At 39.9% G+C, this 19,748-nt stretch overlaps 1 protein-coding gene across 3 annotated transcripts in view; it reads right to left on the bottom strand.

The window, feature by feature from the left end:
* The window catches only part of vps13b (vacuolar protein sorting 13 homolog B), a 293,873-nt gene that overhangs the window by 252,784 nt on the left and 21,341 nt on the right, over positions 1 to 19,748 (bottom strand). For all 3 annotated transcript variants that reach the window (XM_005742923.1, XM_005742921.1, XM_005742922.1), the window contains exons 4-8: positions 18,741 to 18,858; positions 7,706 to 7,873; positions 6,640 to 6,821; positions 5,863 to 6,037; positions 952 to 1,211 (exon numbers count right to left, since the gene is read on the bottom strand). In XM_005742923.1, the coding sequence (XP_005742980.1) occupies positions 952 to 1,211; positions 5,863 to 6,037; positions 6,640 to 6,821; positions 7,706 to 7,873; positions 18,741 to 18,858 (903 nt within the window). The remainder of the gene's footprint in view (positions 1 to 951; positions 1,212 to 5,862; positions 6,038 to 6,639; positions 6,822 to 7,705; positions 7,874 to 18,740; positions 18,859 to 19,748) is intronic.

Genomic DNA, 19,748 nt, shown 5'->3' with positions numbered 1-19,748 from the left:
ACAGAGATGCAGATACTGATAAGGCTGAAAGTAAGGATTGTGGTTGCTTTATTGACAGGTGTGCCACAGGCAGCTGTAGCCACAGGCAGCTGTCTGATAGGCCTCACCTTCAATATTTCGAGTGACTAAAATAAACCTCTCGACCCTGCTCGCAATGTTGGTGCAGTTTGGAGCATTTATCTGGAAAACTATATAGGTTCCTGTGTGGCACGGATCATAAAGGAGTTTGTGTTTCATTTCTGCCAAGTGAAATTCTAGTATTTTACTTGACTATACTCAGCGCTAACTAGTCAGTCTGTGCATTGCACCCATACAATTTATGAATCCAACATCGAAATATGGTTACTTTGGCTCCAAAAGAGCCAAAACAGCTTAAACTGAGGCTTTAAAATTGAGACTACAGAAGCCAATGGGTTACATATAGTCCATGACCCTTCATGGTCAGTACTTAGTAAAACCTCCTCTAGGAAAATATCCTAGCTTGTAAATACTTTTTGTAGTTGTGAGGAGTCTTTCATTTCTTGTTTATGGGATTTTCTCTTATTCTTGTTTCAAATGCTTCCAGTTCTGTATTATTTTGATTGATATTTTGTTGGGAGGACTGAAGGCCATTCCAAAACATTCAGCTTGAGCCTATTGAGGCTTGGTTAGGATCATTATACTGTTGTAGAGGCCATTCTCCTTTCATCTTAAGCTTTTTTTTTTTTCTTACAGTGTGACGGTTACTTCCAGAATTTGCTAGTATTTAGTTAAATCCTTTGTTCTAAATGATAAATGAACTCTTGCTATATTACAAACAGCAGCAGCGTCACAGGCTTAACACAAGTCCAATGAATGCTCAATCCACTGCTGTGGAAATGGACATTTATTTTATATCGAAACATAATTTTGTATTTAAGTTAAGATGGTGATGTGTTTATTTTATTTTATTTTTTCAAACATCTTATTTACCTTGAAGGTAACAGAAGCTTTGGTGCAGTAGAAGCCTATGGAAACAATGGGGTCTTTGGGTGTGTGGAGTTGGGAGCTGTTGGGGATGCTTCCTGTCTCTCGCTGCTGGTAGAGACCATCCTCTCCTTCTTCCTCTGTGCTTACAATGGCTGGAACGAAGGACCAAGCCCAGGACACCCAACCTTGGTTTGCTTCATCAGGATTACCAGACTGTATGTAGAGGTCTTGGCTAGGTCGCCTTTCCGTATCTACATCCATTCCTGAAGGAGATAAAAGTCTTAATTAGATATCATTTAAACATAAACTTAGGATTTTACTGCAGCTGAATTAGCTGCAGTAAAAGAGAAAAATCTATATATCAGCAACCCCCCCTACACACACACCCCCCCCCCTACACACACACACACACACACACAAAAAACAAACAAAACAAAACAGTGACATAATTCCTTTTTAGCACACTTTTACCCCAACAGGTAAATGCATTTAAAGTGGCAGTTTCTGAATACAACCTGGTTAAAGAGAGGGGAAACTTGCAGATAATGGAAGTGTCTGTATGCAGGGCGGCACACTAAATTAATTTACCCTTTCCTTCGGGGCATTTTAATTCTAGCAAGTTGTTTCAGCTGTCAACAGAACACACAAAAACAGCAGAGAACAAGGAAGTTTCACAGTAGTTTCTGCCAACGCTCCAGCAGGCAGGTGTGTAAGTATTTGTGGGTTACATGAACTCATTGCTGCATGAATTCCACAGAGCAAGAGGAAGTTCATTCCAGCAGAGGCCAGAGGGCAAAGGCTGTCAGCCAGCATCCTGACAGAGGAGGGCTTTGACTGGACCCAGTGGTCAAGGCAGTCTGTGCTGGACCCAACAGCACAGGCCAATTTCAGTTATGCGTGTGGTCAAATCACATGTTTGGTAAGAAGCCAACTACTAAAATGGAGGCCATGCAGGAGTCCAGGTAACTATGAGCCACTAGCATAAACACTGCTTGGCTAGGAGCGTAGGTAAAACTTAGCAATAGTGTTAACTATAAGTTTGGGAAGATGGGGTGGAGCTGACTAAAGCACTGGCTACTTTGTAGAAAATCCACAGAGTGGCAAGTTGTCGGGGTAGGTTTACAAAAACAACCAAAAGTCTTCACTTTTTCTCCAATTACCATTTGAGCAGTCAAAAAACCACCATGCACCCATCCATTCCTGATCCTGACCCCTGAACTGGTCCCATCATGTATGTTTCCATACACATTGGGATAGAGGAAGCTGATGTCAATACATAAGAATGTGTAATTCCATTCCTTGTGGCCTCACGTCCTCTACGAGAAAACAATATTGTCCGTGAGGTCACAACTTAGGAATCCCAGAGGGTAAGGCGGTGAAAATTATGACATATTTTAATTAAATCTTTCACTTTGTGAATTGGCAGCTGGAAATCCCATGTTATGGCTTTTTTTATCTGTCTTTCCATCCCAATCTCCCTGTCTGATTCCATCGCTCATTCCTTTTTTTTTTTTTTTTTACTCAAGGAAGCCTTTGAGGTGTCAGTTTAACAAGTTATGCTCTTTCACTTCACATCACAGCCTGACGAAGTCTACATTTGAATTACAAGGCAATCAAAATAAAAGCACAATCACCAATCAAGTGATCAAAACAGAGCAGCTTAAGGACACTTTGAAGTATTAAGCCTTAGAAGTGAGTGAAAAATTCCCAAACGATGATGTAGTCTGGCCAGAATGTATGCTGCCTTGGCGTTGAGCACTATGACCACACAGGTGTGAAGTATCCCTGCTCTGGGAGTACAATCAGTGTCTGCCAACTAACAATGTATGTATTGCAGCACTCTATGAACATCTGTCCTTATATCCTTAAGTAGAGCTCAGAAGAACTGCATGACAGTCAGCGTCATGTATGGTTTCTCTTAGTCCAGAGTCTTCAAGCAGCAGGGTAGGCCTAAGCTAGGAAAGGATTCGGTGTAAGAGACAGTGACACAGAAAGTGAGTGGGAAGTAGTAAAAAGAGGCAGTGCTCTCACAGGCCAGTAGATGTCCCTCCATGTTTATAGAGGGAGAGGTGGACTGTTACCTGACCGTTCAGTGAAGGCTACTCCTATCTACTGATAGTGCAGGTGTTTGTGTAGACATGCATACATGTTAAGACTCAATCTAAGCTTAACAGATAACCACTGATGCAAAAAACACATACCATAGTGCAATGCATTCATAACGACGTTTTTTTTTCATGACTGAACTTACTTACACCATTTTTGCTACCAGCATGACATTAACATCATACTACCGTAAAAGCAATTTTAACTCTAATAGCAGAAACCACTAAACCACTCAATTCAATGGTCATCCCATGTTCACAGTAACACTACAAAAAACGAAACAATGTCCTGTCATACCAATGTATTATCACTAGGGAGCTACTTGAGGTTAGTAACACTGACACAGCCTGTGGTTTCTGGTTGATTCCTGTGTGAAGGTCCTTTCCATTCAGCACACTTCAAGGGACATGGAGGCTAAGCCCTCCTACAAAGCAAACACTAAACACCAAGTCCCATCCACATGCACATATGATATTGGAGAAAAGTAACAAGTATAAGGGCTCATGTATGTTACACAGAGATGCACACACCCTGCCACACTTCAGCAGCCACAGTCCTCAGTGCATAATTCTTCACATACTTCTTGAAACCATACAACTTTCACTGCTGTGACCAGCTGGTCCATCCAAGCATGTTAGTCATCTATGTTTCCAACCACTTAATTCTTTAGTGTTTTTCTCAGACTTCACTGAATTTCAGACAGTAAGAAAACTAGCCATGTGATCCTAACCGAAGGGTTGTTTTGGTTAGTGACACACAAATATCGCACAATCTTCACCTAACAAGCCTATTCATTAATGAGACATTGGCTCTTACCTAAAAGGAAACGATTCAAACAAACAACATGCGGCCACAGTGAATCATGGGCACATAAACACATTACAAGGCTTTTTCCACTTCAATAATTGGCAAAAAGAAAAACACCTTCACATGTGGGAAAAATTAATATTCCCTTTGAATTTTTTTTTAAAAACAGACCACTTAAGTCATGGCTTATTAATACATTACACAGTAGATACAGAATTTATTCCTTACTCTCAACTCAATCTTTTGACCACATATATACACCCTCACACAAATAAACCTAATTTTATATAAAAAAAACAAACAAACAAACAAACAAAGAAACACTAGGAAAATTCAATCAGTGCAACAGTATCAGTTACAAAAGCCAACTCAAAGCAAGAGTAAATAAATGAAACGCACATACAGGCCAGTGGAACCAGAATATGCAGCAAGACTCAAGTAGCCTATGGGAAATCAATGAATGTTATGAAGTACTATGCACAATGTTGGTATCATATTCCAGCAATCATGTAACAATGACTGTTTCCTACAAACTATAACCCACGAACAATAAATATGCATGAAAGCCAATTCAGTCTCTACAAGTGTAGTGCTCCGACTGAATGTATGGCTGTCTGTCCTGGTTTGGAAAATTATATTTTGTCATTAAAAAGAATAAATCATTTTAGCTTTATTGTTCTTATTTTTTTTCCAGGAGGGAAAAAAAATCAGCTTTATTTCATAAATCTGAAATGCACACATTTAAAATCATGTTTATGAATATGTTTGGAGCCCTCTCAACACATACACACCTACTTATTACAGTGCATATACACACAATTGCCCCCCTGCCCCCTCCAGCTTCTTCACTCTGACGATTACTTCCAGCATAACAAGATCTGGGGGTGCTCAGGTTCCAAGAGCTGGTCCCCTCTTGTATATTTTTGTGATGGGATACTAATTCATTCTCAGAGGCTCCGCATAGCAGTAGCATGACACCGACTCTTACATCTGGCATTGGACACTGAACTGGAAGCTGCGCCAACTGGCAACGAAAGTTCCACGCCAAGAGGCAGGGAGTTAGAGCGAGCGAGGAAAGGGCCGCGTGTGGGGCTGTCTACGCTCCCCTCTGCCCACTACTTCTATTCCACCATAATTTGCTCCTGGTGCTAGAGAGGCTGATTTAGCCCAGAAGGACATGACACTTCATACATGAGCATTTTAAGAGATGGGTGTTCAGGGGAAAAGGGATGTCTTTTTTTTTTTAAAATAACCACAGTTATTCAAAGTATACTGTATAAATATATGTCAATGAGTGCAGTTTTGTGAGTGTTCAATTTTGTACAACTCAGTGTCTGCCTTTAAACAACTGCACCTATGCGTTTTGCTTCACAGCTGGACATAAGCAGTGTGATTTACCATGTGCTCCAATTAGAAAGATAGAGGTGGACCTGTGTTTGATTCAACCTAGTTTCTTCTCCTTATCCTGCTTTCTCCTGCTTCCAACCACATGGAGATGATCAGGCTTGATGACAATGGTCTGTATCGAGTTATACGCTCCAGATTTTGTTTGTGGAAAAAGCAGGAGGAGTGCACACCATGGTCAAAGCGATGTTAAATGTCCCATTTAGGAATAACAGCAACATATAAAAAAGACAGAGCCCCTGATCGGAATAAGGCAACATGCAGAGTCATGGGATGACCATGAAGTAAGACCATGCAAAATTTGATTTATTTTGCTTTGTATGTCACTTGATTCAAACATGCTATGGTGATAAGAAGCATACTTAGCCACTGAAATGTTCATAGAGCAAAACATACGTATGCTTTAGCTGTTGTTAGTGATTAAGTCTAAAATTGAAATTCAATTATGATACGGAATTATAATTAATTACTATTATGATACTGAATTTTTGTGGACTTTTGTGGACTGTCTTAAAACTTGTTTTAAACATAAAACATTAACAAACCAATCAAAGTGTTAGAGAATTACTGTTGCTTTCCATAAGAAATCTCACTCACCAGGTGAACTTGCTCCAGAATCCCTTGCATGCCCAGTGCCTTCTTCACCCTCATCCTCTTTGTGTCCTCCGATTTCCCCATAGTAAAGAGCAATGATTAGCTCCAAGATTCGTATAAACATGGGTAGCTGCTGATCGGTAATGGACAACTTCAGGCTCTCCACCATGGTATGGATCTGAAAAATAGTTAGCTATAAATTAGATTTTGATATTTGATCCAATTAATGCACAGATTTATATGAAAAATACAGAACGCATCTATCATCTTCTCTTAGAATTCCAGTACTTTTAAAATATTTGTTCTAAACAAATCTTAGTGTAGAAGAGCTTTTGTCCAACTAAGTGTTCGCAGTTATACAAAATGGATTAGTACCCCCAAAAAGTATGTACTAACAGCACTTGACTTAAAATTCTAACACCGATTTTACTTCAGTCGTGTCTCAGATCATTTCTAGTGGTACCTTAGATTTTCACGAAGGAAGTAAAATCTTCCCAAAACAAGCAGCTGTCTTCCACATATATTTAAAGTCACTGGTTGACAACAATTCACTGATATTAGTCATTATCCTGCTATTGATGTGAGAACAGCTGCCCAAACAAAAGTCAGCCACATTAATCTCTGACATCTGTAAACTGTTAATAGAAATGTAAGTTTTTCCATCATATGGAATCTTCAGACAACAGCATATTGAAATTATATTAACCCCTAACATTTCCTTGAGCTTTGCTAAGATGATGGCAGTTATAGAGTTATTCCTAAAATCACAGGCTGGCTCACCTTTATGACAGATGGGATCTTAGAGTTGATGTTGTCATATGTAAAATGGAGGCGTGTTCTGAAGGAGCATTTGTACAAGAGCGGGTCCTGGTAAAACTCAATTTTGCCGCTAGCATTCCGTTTGTCCAAACACACGGTGCAGTCAGCAAAGTTGATCAGTTTCCTTAGGACCAACTCTGGAGCTGCACAAAGAAAAAAGCAAGAGAAGAAAAAAGGATTAAAACAAAATTAGGTATCATTAAAAACAAACAAGTTAAATTATGCACACACTAACAGAGAGCAGCTCCTGACAGCAAATTCTCATTATCAGTGATTTAGTTAAAATAGAGAGCTAGCTCAGAAAGTTTGTTTGTGTGTGTGTGTGTGTCTTGGTTGGCCACACATCATCAGGTTCTCACTTGACACTGATTCACTTACCCTTGGCAGAATGATAACAGGATCTATTCCCAGAATTATTTCACTGTCTAAACAGTGCCAGTAACCATTACAGTACTCACTAGTTGCTTTCAAGAAGTATGTGAAGAACACTTCCTCTTCCTCTTCCCAGCAACTTCCAGAAACTTCATTGACACTTGAGTTGATGTTGGATGATTCACATTAGCAGCCATTATTTTTCTAGACACAATTCTAGCACTCTTTACATAGGGCTTATTCCTGTTAACATCACCTGTGCTAAACCCAAACAACAAATGATGATGTACTTTAAGGGAAAAGCTCTCCCTCTGCTGCTGTGCCAGAAATTTGAACATTGTTGTCGGTCTTTTAAGGCAGTGCTATTTGCAATAATAATAATAATATAATAGACAACATATACAGTAAATGCATATGAGCACAAGGCCTGAAGGAAACAAGCTACATTTACATATATTGTACATACATGTGCATACTATATCTCAATCTGCATACTATATCCTTCTCTCAAGTATTGGCTTTAAAAATGAGACATCTTTACATTTGTTTGTCCTTTTTTAAAACTAATTATTAAAATGTTTACTATAGGGGCTACTATCTCAGTATGTTTACTAGTTAATCTAATTACCAAGGAATTTAAGAGGCTATTGCTCACCAGTAATGTCCATGAAGGCTCTTTCCCATAAATCATCCACTGTGTAGCACTCTGCTGAGGTGATGTTGACTGACAGCACAATATCATCTTCCACATACTTAAGGATCAGGTTATTCACCACAATGTTCACGTTGTTCACCACACGTCTGATCAGACTTTGGACATAGCCTACAAACACACAGGTTAAAACATAAGAATCATATTAACCCATAAAATATGGACACAAAGACACAAAGACAATAAACCTAATTACCAGGACCCAAAAACGCATGGACAAGGACATATTAGATATATGAAAGATTACATTTGTGTTGAGACACAATAAAGAGTAAAAACTAGAGCTACATTCCATAGTGTGTAGTGTAGACTCAGTACCACTGACCCCTGCCATCCTTGGACGGGCATGTGAAATCTCTGGTTCGGTCTTGTTTTTATCATTTAATAAATGTGGCTAAGCTAAGCCCGATTTTATCTCGCTCTGAACTTGAGATTGCTATACATGCTTTTATTTCGTCACGCTTGGATTATTGTAATTCGCTGTTTATGTGTCTAAGCAAAGGTTCTCTGGATCGTCTGCAGGTTGTGCAAAACGCTGCAGCTAGGCTTTTGACAAAATCCTCCAAGTACTCACATGTGACACCATTATTATCTCAGTTACACTGGCTTCCTGTTAAATTTAGAGTTGATTTTAAGATCCTGGTCTTGACCTACAGAGCTGTGCACGGACTGGTACCTGCCTACAACTTTGATCTGCTACAGCCCTATGTCCCTAGCAGGTCTTTGAGGTCATCTGATCAGGGCTTACTTGCTATAAAAAACACTAAGAGGAGGACTAAGGGTGATAGAGCTTTTGCCACTGTGGCCCCTAGACTGTGGAACTCTCTCCCCCAAGCATTAAGAACTGTGGACTCAGTAGCTGTTTTTAAAAAAAACAACTCAAAACTTACCTTTTTAAAACTGCTTTTGGTTAATTTTATGCCCGTTTTATTTTCTCTTTTTAAATCTTTTTATGACTTGTGATCTTATGTGCAGCACTTTGTGATTCTGTCTTGAAAGGTGCTATATAAATAAAAAATTTATTTATTTATTTATTTATGGACTTGTAAATAAGAGATCATTCTGGCATGTTATTCTTCTATCCAAAAAAGGAAAGAAGAAGAAAAAAAATCAACCTCAACAAAATTTGCAGCTCTTTAAATCGCAGTGTATTAAGAAGGGCTCTACTTTCTCTCAGATGTAAAATCCTGTTTAACTCCAAATTATGCACATATTGCAATAACTATATCCCTTCCAAGCTCATTAAACTACTGAGGCACCTTTGTGTCCACTTAAACACAAGCAACTTTCACTGAATAAGTACTCACACACACTCATACATAAAAATATGGGTCTTTGTACATACACAGAATAGTGCAATTAAAAGCACAATAAATCCCTGTCATAGGAATCCCATAATATGAAGGGAAAAAAAACAATTTATTTAGGAACTTATGAACTCCTCAAAGGTCAGGATAATCAGGGCTGGGCATTTTTCCAACTTTTCCCCTTTTCACAAGTAAAAGGACACTAATGGAAATGGGTTGCTTGGTGAGGGGTGGCACCTGGGCAGGACTTGCATATTCCCACTTTCTTGATGTGAATTCTCCAAACAATTACTTGCAGTTTTCTCACATGGGTTCAATCAGACATTACAGAGACTCTGTAGCAGAGAGCTGGTAGCATAATGACTGTTTAATGTCCAGTCCAACTAATTCTGACATTTGCAGAATTCTCCAAAAAAAAAAAAAAGGCTCTGTAGGTATTACCAAGGAAAGATCAGGGCTGCAGTGTATGTATTAATATGTCTCATGACAAAATCTGCCAGTAATAAAAAGAGCAAAAAAAAAGAACCAATGAGCGACCTGCATAATAACTATTTAGTACACTGTGAATTTACACTGGAAAAACTTGGGTCATAACTTTTAGAAATGTAATGCATTAATTAATTTAAAACATTTGAGAGTGTGACTTTCACATTTTGAGGATATGAAGAGAAAGGATTCTCAATTATACATAAAACTAGAAATTACAGAATTCAACTTTTTTAAAGGCTGAGGGAGGTGAGGGTGACAGTCCTTCTGTTGAGGAAGTGGGTGGATGTAGTAGCCTAGAGGAAGCACAAGAGAAAAAGCAGCATGACAGATTGGGTTTCAACAGAGCTGAGGGAGCCATCCTGCAGTGTTACCAGTACCTCCTAATGGCCACAGTGACGCCCAGAAACAGAAGCTTTGCAGGAAAAACATACATGGTAAGGTCATTACTCAACAAAGTAAGAAATAACTTAAAATATTACAGACAGGGGAGTTTCGACCATAAAATATGAAAATATACAGCAATAAATCCTCCTAACCACAGGACCAATGGCATTATTCATTCCTCCCAAGTACTGTTAAACACAGTCACTACAAGTTAAAATATATAAAGCTTTAATGCTTTTCCCTTATTTTCCAAACCAAATGTTTTTCTTCCTGTATCTACATGCCTGGCCCAGGGCATAACAGAACCAATAATTAAGTAGAACAAAATGGTGCTGTTGATGAAAATATTTATATGAATTGGTTAACTGTTCTGCCACTTGTGCACAGGCCCGACTATGTATTAGCATAATCCAATTGACAAAATTCTCATGAGTCTGCTGCCTGACCAAACACAGCAGCAGGAAGAGAGGATGACATAATATGAACTCAACTCATACTTAATGTGTGTTCATGACACTTGTGCGTGGCCTTGCATGCATGCATGTGCTTGTCTTGAGTGGAGCTGAGTGTGTGCCTGGCAACTTCCTTACATGCATGAATGTGGCTCTGTGTGTGTGTGTGTGTGTGTGTGTGTGTGTGTGTGTGTGTGTGTGTGTGTGTGTGTGTGTGTTTCTGGGGTCAGTCAGAAAGCCGATGTTGCACCTGCAGCCTGGGCAGTAAAACCAGCACTTTACCCCCTGCTATTTACCTCTCTGGATCTAATTTACACATGTCAGGGTGTCCTTTCTTTCTCTCTCGCATGCTTGTACACTTGTTATACCTCTTCTTGCCTTGTAACAAGTCCAAGGCCCCAATCCATCTCCCTGTGAGCCATTGCACTGCTCTGAACTTCTGTAAACAATTGACACAGGCAGCACCTGTGCTGCAGCCCACAGGGAAGAAGCCCACTTAAAACTGTTCAACCATAAAATGGCTGGAAAAACCAGCTCCTTTATGTGATCTAAGAACAGGCCAAGTGGTCTCTTCTGTGCAATACAGGAAAGAAACACTATACTGTACATGCTCACCATTTTCCTGTATATGGAAAGTATTAGCAACTATCAGCTTTGCCACAGTTATTAGCCATAAAGAAAAAGACAAGTCCATAAGACACTAAATATACTGTGAAGTTGTATTGCTGTGTTATTTAAAATGGTATTAGCACTATTGCCAATGTAACCAGAAGCATAAATACAATTCCTGTTGTGGAACGCAGCATCTTTAATAAAATACAGTAAGCCACTATTCATTTTCAGTTTGTAACGTAAAAAAATGCAAAGACAGCAGTGAAAGGATCTCACTTCCGCTGAGGTAACTTTCCAGCAGTACTATGGAAACACATTAATATATGATTAGATTCTTACTAAAGCAGCAATATAAGCCGTCTAATTATGCTAACTATTCAGTTAGCTCTAGGGCCTCTTATAGTAAAGTGGGAGATTCAAGGAACTCAACCATGCATGGTACAGCAAGGCACCAACGCAGAACAACGGCTCAGCTGGAGAAATTACCAGCCTTCGTGTGTATGGGATATTTTGTTTCCTTAGTTAGCAGTTTCCACTAATACTACAAAAGCTTCTGTATTTACATTATGGGTAAATGTCCCAATACTCTCAACAGCTAGCAGTGCTAGTTCTTGTTGTGTTGCTGCTTCGATGTGCAAGATAGAACGTCAGATGAATTATGTCTGAAACTGCAGGTTCTGGTTAGACTGGCTGTCCAGCTCACAGCGGCTCTCAGGAGCAGAACAAGGACTATTATCACCAGTTGCTGTCAATGACAGTGGAGACAGCTGGGCTAGTTGGTTAGCTGCAACTACACTTTCAAAATAAGAGTGAGGGGATGGTCTTAGTAAATTAGTGAACTGTATCGCAGCAATCCAGTATGGGATTTTTTTTTCTTTCTTGCTGATATTTATGGTAAAAAAAATGGCCTGCATTTGTATAGCGCTTTTCTAGTCCATAGGACTAGCGCTTTACACTACATTCAGTCATTCACCCATTCACACACACATTCACACACTGGCGATGGCAAGCTACATTGTAGCCACAGCTGCCCTGGGGCGCACTGACAGAGGCGAGGCTGCCGGACACAGGCGCCACCGGGCCCTCTGACCACCACCAGTAGGCAAACATGGGGTTAGTATCTTGCCCAAGGATATTTGACATGCAGCCAGGAGGCAGCCTGGGATCGAACCACCAACCTTCTGATTAGTGGCTGACCTGCTCTGCCACCTGAGCTACAGCCAGCTATGATGAGAGGATGCTGCAATTTGTAATCTTTGCATTAAATGCAGGTTAGTTTCTATATCACTGTTAATGAAATCAAATCACAGAATGCTATTTTTAGCTACAGTTAGTGCATTTCCTTTTTTTTCTGCTTCTGGTTTTGCTCATGACATGAGTGCTGTTTACTGGTTTGAAAACTGTAGACTGAAAACTCTTATCAGGTCTCTTATTGTTGTTTCCAACAAGAAAATGAAAAAAGATCTCACTAAGATCGCTATATAATGTGATTCAGCTAGATATATAATTTCACTCAGTGAAAACTGAAGAAATTGTTTCCTTTCAGTCAATTCACTTGGTACAACACATAAGTACAGGATATCACGTCCCCACGTGTCCTGGCTAAAACCTCTATTCAAGTCTTTAAGGCGGATGACCTGTGATGACATGCACAGGCCTACTTGCGCACATTACCCCTGTTATCACAGTCATCCCTTAGAAAGGTAAAGAGCATATAAACTAAGAACACCTTTGCTAAACTGGACTAACTTGCTGCTGCTAGTTAGCTCGATTGTCTGCTAGCTTGAAGTTAGCTTAACTGCCCCTGTTGGAGTTAGCCTCCACCATGCAGTTGTTGTGTAGACTGCCCACGCTGCTAAATTTGAGTCTTCCTGTGTAGTGTTTTACTTTGCATTTTGGAACGGACACAAAACTGAAACAAGACAAGCAGAAATCTTCTGTTCACAACTGTCCTCGCATGGCATGACCCTCTCCTCTCCAAGTGCAAAGACGAGGAGTATCCTGTTGATGTCCCCGCAATTATCTGGGCTGACCCCATAGAATATATTGATGGGTTAACCGAAGACAAGCCAGAACTATGCAGGAGCACTGACCGGCTTCAGCCCAGCACTCCGCAGGAAGACAATGATGCGCTGGACATCGGCCTGGACATTCATGGTTTGTTGGAGGATGAGCAGGAGAGCCCAGTGTGTGGGACCCTGGGAAGCCAAGCCACCAACAAGAAAGCAGAACACACTGTTGCGGTGGGTGAGCCTCCAGCGAGAGCGCAGCCTCCCGTTCAAGTTCTAAGTCAGTTGGCTTGGAGCAAAGGTCCACCTTTGGGCCCCCAGGAGGACCCGATGCCCAGGAAGCTGCTCACCTCCCTCAGTGACACACTTAAGCGCCCTATCCGTGGGTGGTGCGAACCGTTGCTATCATCCACTGTGTACACCAGAGGTGGGCAATCTCAGTCCACGTGGGCCGGTGTCCCTGCAGGTTTTAGATGTGTCCTCGAACCAACACAGCTGATTTAAATGGCTAAATTAGCTCCTCAACATGTCCTGAAGTTCTCCAGAGGCCTGGTAACGAACTAATCATGTGATTCAGGTGTGTTGACCCAAGGTGATCTAGATCTAAAAGATCTAAAACCTGCAGGGATACCGGCCCTCGTGGACTGAGATTGCCCACCCCTGGTGTACACTCTACTGAGGTGATGTTGACTAACAGCACAATATCATCTTCCACATACTTAAGGATCAGGTTGTTCACCACACAGTTACCAGTTGCAGTTCCGGATCAACCGCCTCAGAATTATAAACCCACTGTTTACAAGGGACTGTAGCACGGTGGCACGGTGGTTAGCACTGTTGCCGCACAGCAAGAAGGTCCTGAGTTCAATTCCACCATCAGGCCGGGGTCTTTCTGTGTGGAGTTTGCATGTTCTCCCCGTGTTTGCGTGGGTTCCCTCCGGGTACTCCGGCCTCCTCCCACCGTCCAAAGACATGCAGTTTGTGGGGATAGGTTAATTGGATAATCCAAATTGCCACTAGGTGTGAATGTGCGAGTGAATGTGAGTGTAAGTGGTTGTCTGTCCCTGCGTGTTAGCCCTGTGACAGACTGGCGACCTGTCCAGGGTGTACCCTGCCTCTCGCCCTATGACAGCTGGGATAAGCTCCAGCGCCCCCCGCGACCCTGAAAAGGATAAGCGGAAGCGAATGGATGGATGGAATGGATGTTTACAAGGAGCCAGCAGTGATACTCAGAGAGGAAATAAGTACACTATTCATCCCATTCATCGCCTTTGCAAAGGCGCATCAGAGACACCTTTGCCGAAGCTGCCAAAGCTTCTCCAGTGATTGAGTGATGGAGTTCTGCGCCTCCACAGCCACCTGACCTAAGCCCAATCAATAGTATAATCAATAGATAGTTTGTGATGACTTGGACCGCAGAGTGAAGGCAAAAGGGCCAACAAGTGCTCAGCATCTCTGGGAACTCCTTCAAGACTGTTGGAAAACCATTTCAGGTGACTACCTCATGAAGCTACATACTACCAATAACTACACATAATTCTGTATGTGTTCATTCATAGTTTTGATTCCTTCAGTAAAAATCTACAATGTAAATAGTCATTAAAATAAAGAAAAACACGAGGGCGTGATTTCCCATACTTATGTGTTGGGCCTCGTTCCTCTCCTTAAGGGAACAGAAGATATATAGATATAACTATTCATTCTCAATAATCCCTTCTGCACACAATTCAATTATGTACTCATGAAAGCACGTCAAGAATATTTGTTGTGTACTAGCTTCCTTCAACTAGACACACAATCAAAAAATGTAAAAAAAAACAAAAAACAAAAAAACAACAAATCCTGAAGATCCTACTGCACTCACAAAAACATGCTGTGACTTATAAGCGGACTACACGCTTTGAAACAGAAAATTTGGAGGGCAGCTTCTGATACACCAAATTCATAGGTTTCAGTATGGCTAGCACAGATTCAAAGGGAGAACTGCCACTATTAAATCGCTTTGAAGTCATATAAAACAAACCACATTTTCAACGGCGTGAATAGAACCAAAGCAGGAATCTCCTGGAACAGGCAAATGTGGTTCTCACAAACGGTGGCCACTCGTCCCCCCACAAGCAGCAGTAAACATAATCACTCACAGAATCGCCCAAGGTGGAAGCACTTGGTCTTTGGTCTTTGTGTGGCTACCAATCCCATGGCATATGAATTAACATCACTATTTTCCACCACAAAGTGAACGAGGACGATAAATCCATTCAGCATGTGAGAGCTCAGAGCTAAATAACTGGATAATTGTGAAGGGCCTGCCTTTTGGTATCACCATGTTTAGTTTTGGTTGTTTTGAAGGAGATGGGAGTTAAAGGGATAAGACGCAACAAAGTGGTTTTTAAACGCAGATACTGACAAAGATCTAAACAGGTCTTTGCGCTGTGAGGGTCTCACATCTAACACAGATCTTCCTTAAGGCTAACAAGTACACAACCATTGCCACATTTTTGTATCATCCATTTACTTAAAATTATACCTGTCTATCACTGCCTCTGACACAAAATTATTTGCACAACCAACTTTACACTGACAAAGGACATAGCTTAAAATATTTAGCAAGAAAGTACAAAAAGGATGTTAATCACCAGTCTTTTAAAATTCTAAAAAATAGTGATGTATGACATAATAGCTGTAGTAGGATTAGAATACAAGTATCAGTGTGGAAGCTGTAAACTGGCTTATGGCATGATGGCGACTGAAAGTATGTAATAATGTATCATAATAGGTAAAGGTAAGTAAGTACAGTTTATTTATAAAGTGCTTTACACAGACATATAGTCACAAATTGCTGCACAATCCAAATTTTAAAAAAAAACATTGAGTAATTAAAATAAAAAATAACAGAAAATTAAAATGCAGTGAAAAATGATGCACAATTCTGAACAAAATGTATTTACATTACATATGTTATGCATTTACACTAAAAGACCATCAAATGCAAGATTAAGATGCACTGTTGTGTGGCTTTTTCAATATACAGTTAGAATTAGAAAGCACAGTGCAGCTTTTCAAACAGCCCTAATGCAGTACAGAGTTGTCAAACTAATAATTATATTGCAGGCCACATACAGCCCACTTAAGTGGGCTGGACCAGTGAAACTCCCCTGTCTGTCAGTGTAAAGAAGTTACATATGTAACTGTTTTTCTACATGTTAGAGAAAAAGCTGCTATCCTTTTTTGTTGTTGTGGATGTTTTTGTTTTGTAGTTATATAAAAAAAAACAAAAAAAAAACCAGATAAAATGATGTAGCGGGCCACATTTGGCCCACGGGCCTTGAGTTTGACACGTGAGGTAGTATATTGGCCAGTACTAGCACTGAAGAGCATATCCATATGGAGATGTATCAACTGTGCATCCATTTTACTTGTTGATCTATTACATGTTCATACAATACGGTACATACAACAGTTCACATTCTACAAAGATAATGTATTATTTATGACTTATGTTAGGTTTTTACATGGAGACAGAGTTATCTCTGTCACAAGATTTGAAAGTCTGAATGGTCTTTGCATCAAAGCCGCACTTCCCAGCTATGTTTTAGCATCATTAATGCCAACTACCCTTACAATAACTTAAAGAAACATAAAATGACATTAAAAAAGCACATGTATACCATGGCTTTTGAAGGTATTTCTGTAACTCAAAGGAACTGTAATATAGTAGTGACATGATCTTTTTCTGAAAGACAACATTTCAGCACTTTAACAGATTGTGGAGGCACTAATGTTAAGCATCCCATCTCTGAAAAAAAACCACCATACTTCAACTACATTAAAGCCTTCTGTCAGGTTTGGTTTGTATCTTATTCTTGGGAAAACATCCTCTGTCTGAGTCATAGCAGGTTAGTTTTACCTCATCTACCTTTTAACCTCAAGCTTTTAATTAGGTAGGTTGGGATTACGGCATTCATTTGCTTCCTTGCCATTACCGAGGTGCAGCAACCTCTGACCCCAAAGTTGTCTCTGCAGTCTGTAATGGGCTGAAATAAGGTCCGCTAGTAGAAAAGTTAAGGGTGTGCACACAGAAGAACACACTAAAAACATGGCGCGCGCGTGCGCGCACACACACACACACTACTGGGAGATCTGTTGGAAGCAGCCCTAAAGGGAGATGCCTGGGTGTGAGGAACTGTGCTTTAACAGCTGGGGAGAGATATTATCTCATAATGTAAAGCCTGGAAATGGATCCTCCCAAGATACAACAAGCCAGGAGTGTAAGTTCATACATTCAACCACACCAGGGTTTGGAAGTGAAGCTTTTTTTCAAGCTGACCTAACTCAGCTCATGACCCCTGCCTCTTGGATTATGTTTTTACCTTCATTCGTGCTCTCTAAACAGATTATTTTTCATAGATCTTAAAGGTTGAAAGGTTGTCGCACACCTACTTGAAAATTTTCTTACATAAGTTTATATGTTCAGAGGTATTTGAAATAACTGCATCCATACATTTTAAAAATAAAACTGTCAACATAAAAGATTAGGGTAAAAAAATGCATTCAGTCACACTAGGGCCCTGGTGTTCACAAGTTCTGGTGTGAAAGGTCTGTATAAATTATTTTTTTAAATTCTATTATTCAGCCACTCTCAAACAAAACCGCTCTTTGTGAGGTGCACTAAAGTGCTGCAGTAAGGTAGGCATGGAATCCGTGGCCCTGTGGGAGGCATGTGGTCAAGGAACTTTGTTGATAAGAGCCATCACCGTATGATTTATAACAGGCACATTCCCCATGCTCACTCTGGGTGATTTACACTTGTGAAAAACAGCGCTACGTGGCTCATCCGAAATTAAAAACTCTTATAGGGTAAACGGGAGATGATACATACATACATACTAAAGTTATAAAATATGAAAAAAATATTAGTTAACTACTTTTGAAAAAAAAAACTCTGGTCCTTGGATAAAATAAAACTAACTGAAGCAATTTTGTGAACTTGAAAAACTAATAAAAAAAACCCAACTAAATATATAGATATATCCTTAGTTTTAGTGTTGGTTATTTTGGTAAAAAACAACAACAAAATAACAACAACATCTTCCTTGATGGGGCAGTAGTGGACACGTTTTTGAAGCTTTGGAAGTCTACAACACATTCAAAAAGTTATCTGCTTTTATTGCAATACCTGAATAAATTTTCCTAGTTCTTGCCAATAACAATATTTATTAAGATAATAATAATAATAATAATAATAATAATAATAATAATAATAATAATAAACTCACAGGAGAATCCCACTCTGGAAATGAACTGAAACTAAACAGAATCAAAAACAAAAACGAAATAAAAATAAAAACTCAAATCCAAAACAATAATAACTATAATATTGCACATACATAGTGTGTCACAAAAAATTTATTTTAAGCACACTTTGTAGTTGGTCCTATTTAGGTAACAGGTTAATCCGGTAGTCTGAAATTGCAACTGCAGTTGAATGGAGGTTTGCAAAATTGGACCAATGCAGAGTTCTGGTCTTTGTATACTGAAGTTGTGTGTTTGTTTGCATGTTGAGCAGGGAAGTCATAGCTAACCAGAGGTGGTCACTTTGACAGTCCCATATCAGATCATATGAACTGATGTAGTTAAGACAGTCCACTTTTAAGGAACATGTTGATGTCAAGTAGGTAGGTGAGGGAATCAGAACAGCCTCACTGAGCCAGTTTACATCACTTACCTGGAGGCAGGTCTGGGTCACTCGGGGCAGCTTGCTGTAGGCGACGGGGCTTGGCCACAGCCTTGGAGCTGTCTGAGACACTGCGACTGGTAGAACTAGAGCCACTTTCGTGGTCATCCTGATAAAACAAAAACAAACAACAATGCCTGCGATGACAGAAGCTGGACAAAAGGGCCTCTACAAGAGCTCTGTAGTTATAAGTTATCAGTTATAACCACATTAAAGTAAAGTAATAATATAACATATAGTAGTTGTGATCCTAGATTGTGCAAACTAGTTCTTGTTTAAATTAGATATGGAATATGTGAATTTTCATGCATAAAACATGTTTCTTAGATTGAAATTAGAGTAGCAATATTGAATATATTTGTTTATATGTAATGGCTTAAGTTACAATTATAATGCCTTTGTCCACGACTACACCAGGGTCCACTTAGGTCCAAGCAACATAAATTTTGTTATCAGACAGTGGAAAAGAGGATCTTTGCGGCCTTTGACTGTGCTAACTTCCAAGGACAATTTATATTACAGTGTATCTGGTTACTGAGAGTAATGAAATGAATATAAACTGAGAATCTGCTCTCCTGCATCACTGGCGGTGGCAGTGATAAGAAGAAAGTTTACCATGCACCACTATTTCTTACACTAAACCTTCTGAATAGCCTTCTGAATAACCTTCCTCCCACCATTTAACAACCATCCCTGTGGCCTCTACAAATAAACTCTGGTCCTTGGATGAGAAAGATGAAGGTCTCTAGTCCATGACAGCACATGTGATCCACACTGGAGACACCGGTGGCCTGTCAAGCCCAGGAACGTAAGTGCAAAATGTGTGTATGTATGTATTAATGTGTATATAGGAAAATGAAATGATCACCCCCCATTTAGAGATGAGCTTGGTGATAAACAGAATGACCCAAGATTCAAGCTAAGGAGCTTATTTATTGTTGTAGCTCGTAGAGAGCCTCGGGCTTGTGGGTGTTCTGTACAAATAAAACAGCAGAGACA

This window comes from Pundamilia nyererei, unplaced genomic scaffold (genome assembly GCF_000239375.1).
Source record: "Pundamilia nyererei isolate P.nyererei 1_Seehausen unplaced genomic scaffold, PunNye1.0 scaffold00125, whole genome shotgun sequence".
Lineage (NCBI taxonomy): Eukaryota > Metazoa > Chordata > Actinopteri > Cichliformes > Cichlidae > Pundamilia > Pundamilia nyererei.
The sequence above is the reverse complement of the archived record's forward strand: the minus strand, read 5'-3'. Positions and strand labels throughout refer to the sequence as shown.